The sequence below is a fragment of the Mus caroli genome, chromosome 15 (assembly GCF_900094665.2).
Source record: "Mus caroli chromosome 15, CAROLI_EIJ_v1.1, whole genome shotgun sequence".
Taxonomy (NCBI): domain Eukaryota; kingdom Metazoa; phylum Chordata; class Mammalia; order Rodentia; family Muridae; genus Mus; species Mus caroli.
The window spans coordinates 68554802-68560753 of record NC_034584.1 but is presented as its reverse complement, the minus strand read 5'-3'; the positions used below and the strand labels follow the sequence as shown (position 1 = coordinate 68560753).

At 48.8% G+C, this 5952-nt stretch overlaps 1 protein-coding gene across 4 annotated transcripts; it reads left to right on the top strand.

Annotated features, from left to right (window-relative positions):
- Positions 1-2349: 2349 nt before the first annotated feature.
- Positions 2350-5529, top strand: LOC110310613 (lymphocyte antigen 6A-2/6E-1). Of its 4 annotated transcripts, none has more exons than XM_021183680.1 (4): positions 2350-2502; positions 2768-2850; positions 3810-3926; positions 4928-5529. In XM_021183680.1, the coding sequence occupies exons 2-4, from the start codon at positions 2781-2783 to the stop codon at positions 5143-5145; spliced, it is 405 nt and encodes a 134-aa protein (XP_021039339.1). In that variant the 5' UTR covers positions 2350-2502; positions 2768-2780; the 3' UTR covers positions 5146-5529. The 4 variants fall into 4 exon arrangements, with proteins under 4 accessions (XP_021039339.1, XP_021039341.1, XP_021039340.1 ...); XM_021183682.1 differs by having other exon boundaries at positions 2753-2850; XM_021183681.1 differs by having other exon boundaries at positions 2350-2533.
- The last annotated feature ends 423 nt before the right edge of the window (positions 5530-5952 follow it).

The following is a 5952-nucleotide window of genomic DNA, read 5'->3' as shown; positions in this document are numbered from 1 at the left end:
GGCAGAGCCTAGAAGAAATGCTAATACTGCCTATACCCCTGGACAGCTCTCCTAGAGCACTGCAGGAATGGGAATGTTCATGACCCAAATCAGGCTTGGGCCTACTCAACTCCACAGAGACAAAAGCCAAGTCATGATAAAGCCAGTTAGGTTTCTGTTTCCCCACCAGAGAACTGTCTCCTTAGACATCATGTGACTGGCAGTTTAACAATCTACCTGATACCCTTGGAATCCCCCTAACCCAATGCGGCACTTTCTAAATTACCCCTTTCCTCCCTGCCCCTGATTCAAGCTATATAATCTAGCCCCTTTTGTTTCAATAAAGGAGGTGACCTCCAACACAGTCTTCTGAATCATTTATGCCCACCATCCCTGCAACACCCTGCTCCCAGCTGCTCTGCATCCTGAGACCACAGCCCATGGGGGAGAGGCAAGTGGCATTGGGAGGAAGTGCACTTAATTAAAATGAAACCTTCGCTGTATGACTCTTGGTAGTGAGGACAAAAAATATGTGACCCTGGCTACTTAACACAGGTCATTCATTCTCTGAAGAGGGGCATGGACTTGGCTAAGGTTTGATCTATTGAGTGTGAGAGTAGTCAGGCTTCAAGATGAACTGGAAGGCAGGAGAGAGGGCTGGGTATGTTTTTGTCTTGCATAAAGACTTCTCTGCAGAGGGCCTGGCTTCTCTAGCACAAGCCTGGCAACATCTGGTATCTCTAACTCTAAGATTATTCAAGTACACTGTAGCCCTCTCCCAGAAGAGTTAACGTAAGTGGTCTGTCAGTAATTTGGGCAGGAGTCCACCACTAAGAGAAGCTAGCTCCCCATCAGTGGTGCTGGGTAGAAACTGGAGGACTCATCAGAACCCCTAGTTTAAGACTTTTAGAGAAACAGTGCACTGCACTGTGGTTATATGGCCTTTACCTCCAAAGAGAAGGTGATGACCCCATTGTCATCCTGGAGTGGGGGTAATGTTGGCCCAGGAGCCCTGGCAATGGAGTCAGAAGAGCAAAACAGCAACAGGTCTGTGATAATGGGCAGAACTCTCTATACTCAGAAGGGAGGACTGTCACCTGAGGTTCCAGCCACGACTCCCTCCTGTTCTCCTCCAAGCACAAATGGTCTCGGAAGATGCTAGAATATAGAGGATACAGAGGATTTACTGAAAGAGGGACTCCATGTACTGCTTTTATGATGGGGTGAGATTTGGTGGTGACTAAGCTGTTCAGAAATTATGCATATTCCTGTAAGTGACCTCACCCATCCTCTGGGGGAAAAAAAAGCCTCATCAAATCATTGGGTGGTGACATTGGGAGGGATTATCACTTGGATCTTTCCTTGCCGCTTTCTCTTTGTTTGCAGAGGCTGGCTGTTTCCTGCTCTTTCTTTCACATACACTTGTTCAAACATGAGCCAGTGCCTAGCACAGCAAGTGAAGGAATTACAGAGACGACTTTTCATGCTGGCTCTCTTCCTCCTACCACTGTGCTGGGTTACGCAGTGTTGGAGGCAAACTGTTTGCTTATATGATATATTATAGGGTAAGAAGGAAGGGGTTTTTAGTGGTGCTCTGGCAGAGGCCGTGGAGTGGAAGCAGCCTTCCCTGCTTAAGTGGGTGCGTTCGGCTTCACTGATGCTGTGGTCCATTTGGGGACTCAGTTGTCCTGTGAGCATAGCTGTTCATTTGCTGTGGTATCATCTCAGGATGATTTCCAGCTCAGGTCTCTATCTCTGTCCAGCACCCACAGCCCCATACATCCCCCTAACACATCAGACACTGCTTGGTAACTTCCATCCCAGTTACCAGTTAGTTCTTGCCTCAGGACTCTCACTTTGTGGATGCAAGAGCCTACTGGGGGCTTGCTCACCAGAGCCAGTCTTTAGGTATTTGTCAATTGTTTGCCTGCTTATAGGAAGTAGGGCCATTGGCTCTGAGCCACTGCAAACCATACCTTCTATTTAGAAACAGGAAAAAGCCAGGTAGTGGAGGCAGAAGTATCAGTGGCTGTTGTGCAACCCTTTGATAGCTGTGTGTTGGAGCCAGCCTGGTCTACTGAGCAAGTCCTAGGACAGCCAAAGCTACACAGAGAAACTTTGTCTCAAAAAACAAAAACAAAAGACAAAAAACAAAACAAACAAACAAAAACACGAAGCTAAACAAAACAAAAACTAGGAAAGGGTAGAGCAACTTGACTTCTTCCCTTGCTTTCTAATTAGCAAGCACAAGTCAACTGTGGCCTCTGCCCTCTCAGTTCTCCTGCACCATGGTCCCTCCCCAACTGAGTGGTCCTCACTCACCAACTGATCAATCTGGCTTGATCAGGTTACAAACAAACCTTGCTACCTCTTAACCAATAAACATGATGGCCTGGAGAAGGTTAAGTATTGAAACCCCTCCCTCTTCAGGATGCCAGCTGGGAGGAGCTGACGGAAATTAAAGTACTCCAGTCCACATCTAACAGAACTTTCCACTGTGCCTGCAGCCTGGACAGAGAGGAAGTAAGGACTGGTGTCAGGAGGGAGCTGTGAGGTGACAAAGGGAAGAGCCCTCAGGATAGGGCTGGGGTTGGGAGTGTGGGATTAGGAAGGAAACACTGGGTGGGTGGTGGATGAGAGAAGTAGGCAGACATGTATTCCTTGGGGAAAGCTGGGGGGCGTGGGGGTTGGAAGGAGGGAAGATTGGATGGCTGAGCTGTGTGAGAGCCCAGAGATGTGATTGGGGGTCTATTAACTGGCTCCAACTTCCAAGGTTTTATCTGTGCAGCCCTTCTCTGAGGATGGACACTTCTCACACTACAAAGTCCTGTGTGCTGATTCTTCTTGTGGCCCTACTGTGTGCAGAAAGAGGTGAGGTAGAAAATGAGAGAGGGGCAGGAGGGTACAATGGGTATGGAAATGGGCCTCAGGGTTGTGGGTACACCTGCACCTCCATTGTGTGCCTGGTGACTGAGGTGTGCTGGTGTCATGGGGTTGGGAATTGGTTTGTGGTGGGTGAAGCCTCCTGTGCTGGGGTGCTTTACTGGGTCTGTAATCCTGCTAGTGTCTGCCTTGCAACCATCACCACATACCAGAAGGACGCTTGGAGCTCAGTATCTCTGCCACAGACCCTGGCCAGCCTGTCCTTAGACTCTACCCTTCTGCCCTGGCCTCCCAATCAGGACACTGGCCTGTGTGCACACAAACTGGTAGAGCCTTCTTTTTCTCCCCAGATGCCAAGTCAATGGATTTGGGATCCTTATTGCCTGGACTTTGACTTTTCCTTATGTCCCAGCCCATGCCACATAAGACCCAAATGCTATGCCTTCTGTACTCTGAGCTCTAAGATACACTTATACTTGCAGTTACATGTGTATTGCAGGAAGCCTCATGGTGAGCCTCAGCTTTAAGCTGACTCTGGGAAGTTCAGTGCTCTGTCATGTTCCAATACCCAGGGGCCAGCTCTGCAGGTGTAGGGTGGGACAGATCAGAAGAGCCCTCTCTATTTGGTGGCCCCAGCATCTTACACACCCACTCACTGCTTCAGCGGACATTTGGTATCTATATCTTTCCAATATGGTGACTATCTCTTTAATATCTCTTGGGGTGCACGTGTCTCCTGTGGGGCTGTGTAGCTGAGACAGCAGCGCCGAGCATCTTTGAACAACCGTGATTCTTGGTTCCCTCTTGGTTTTGGTGGAGGTGACTGAACAGTAATGTCCTTGCTCTGACCTAGCAGCCAGCAGCTGTGTGGAAGACATTGGAGAGGAGGGGTCTGGGCTAGGAGTTGCATGTCCTAGCCCTCATGTATTGATTGGCTTGTCTCTCAGCTCAGGGACTACAGTGCTACGAGTGCTATGGAGTCCCATCTGAGACTTCTTGCCCATCAATTACCTGCACCTACTCTGATGGATTCTGTGTTACTCAGGAGGCAGCAGTTATTGTGGGTAAGATCTTTGTGGTCTATATAAAGATGGCTGAGGGTGGCTTTGGAGAAAATGTCGAGTCTGGGCACTTGTTGTGGACCATGGTTCCCCTCCCTCCCAGTAAACTTTCCTTGTGTTGGAGGAGAACTCTTGCAAAGTGGGGGCTGTTGGGGTCCAGGGATGTGCTGGGATGTGGATCATCAAGCAGGGCTGCCCACTGGCATGCTCGGTGTTTATCATCCCATTTTGTTGCCAGTGTAGCCATGTGATGCTCCTGCCTGTACATTATGTCTAGGGTCTCACTGGCTCACTGACAGACCAGGAGAGCTGGAAGCCTCTATTGAGTCTTTGCATATAATGAAGGAATCTGGAGTTTAGGCTAAAGGAATAACTTATGAATGTTGATAAAAAGAGATATTAGTACATATCAGATCCTCCAAGGTTTCTTCAGTTTCTAGGCATATCCTCAGATATACAAGGCAGGAGCAGTCCCGCCCCGCTATCCAGTTTCCCGTTCCTGACCATATTCTGCCTATCTCCTGTCTCCTAGGAAATAATTGCCTGGAGAACTGAAAGAGTCTGAGATGCTGGTTGCCCTTTCTGCTGTGCCACTGGGCGATCTTACACTGGGCTGTGTCTTTGTGGTGTGTGCATGTGTATGTGTGTCCATAAATGTGGGTACACATGTATGAACGTATGTGATGTAATGTATACAAAAGTCAGAGGACATCCTTAACTATTGATCCTCAGGCATTGTTTGCTGTTTTGTGCAAACGAGTCTTGGATCTCCAGAAACTGGAATTAGGAATGGTTGTAAACCAGGATGTGTGTCTCAGAACCAAACCCTGGGCTTCTGTAAGAGCAACAAGTACTGTTAACTGCTGAGTCATGTCTCCACCTCGTTTACTGAGACAAGATCTTTCACCAGGACCTAGGATTTGCCAACTATGCTGGGTGGGCCAGAGTTTGGGAAGCTCTGTTGTCCCTGCATAAGAAGTGAGTCACTCCCTGATTTCTTGCAGATTCTCAAACAAGGAAAGTAAAGAACAGTCTTTGCTTACCCATCTGCCCTCCTAATATTGAAAGTATGGAGATCCTGGGTTCTAAGGTCAAGGTGAAGACTTCCTGTTGTAAGGAAGACCTCTGCAATGCAGCAATTCCCACTGGAGGCAGCACCTGGACCATGGCAGGGGTGCTTCTGTTCAGCCTGAGCTCAGTCCTCCTGCAGACCTTGCTCTGATGGTCCTTCCAACGACCCCCACCCTTTTCCTTTTATCCACATGTGCCACAACTTTCCTGGAGCTCTCTAGTGATGAATTATGAGTTATAGAAGCTCCATGGTGGGAGTAGTGTGTGAAATACCATGTTTTGCCTTTATGGCCCTTGTTGGGTAGGTAGGTGCCCTATTCCTCTCTAGGGCTTTCAAATCTGTACTTCCTAGAATGTCATTTTGTTGTGGATTGCTGCTCATGACCCTGAAGGCACATGGCCAGCACAGGGAAGAGGCAGAAGTCCAAGGTATTATGCTATCACCATCCACACATAAGTATCTGGGGTCTTGCAATATCCCCACATGTATCCCGAATGTCTCCCTGTTGAGTCCAATAAACCCTTTGTTCTCCCAGCCAAGTTCTCCATTTTTCTTTTGTCACACTGAGTCCGCCAAGTCCTGCCTGCCAGTTCACATCTCTGCCCTTTCAGCCACGCACACTACCTCTCCCATGTTAGCCAGCTCAGAGTGGTGGACTGTGGGGCAATGGACTATGTACAGACAGTCTGGTCTCCAGTTGAGTTGAGAAGTAGAACCCCGGTAGGGCCCGCTGGTGATAATTTTCACCTACAAGAGATGGAAGGCATTGCCTCATGTCTCCTGGACCCCGGCTCCTGTCGAAGTTACTGCCCCCACACCCCCCAAAAGAGAGGCTTGTAGCTTTTAGTCACTTACACAATGTCCCAAGCTGCTTGCCTTCAGCCTAGACTCCTCCCCAGTTACCTAGCAACAACAAGGTAACAGCCCACTATAAGAGGGGCTGCTTGGCCCCTCCTC

What these genes read in the sequence shown, in the direction of transcription:
- LOC110310613 (XM_021183680.1), top strand. Translation starts at nt 2,781, where the DNA reads ATGGACACTTCTCACACTACAAAGTCCTGTGTGCTGATTCTTCTTGTG. An exon ending in CCTACTGTGTGCAGAAAGAG is followed by an intron (nt 2,851 to 3,809) that starts GTGAGGTAGAAA and finishes CTTGTCTCTCAG; the next exon opens with CTCAGGGACTACAGTGCTAC. An exon ending in GGAGGCAGCAGTTATTGTGG is followed by an intron (nt 3,927 to 4,927) that starts GTAAGATCTTTG and finishes GATTTCTTGCAG; the next exon opens with ATTCTCAAACAAGGAAAGTA.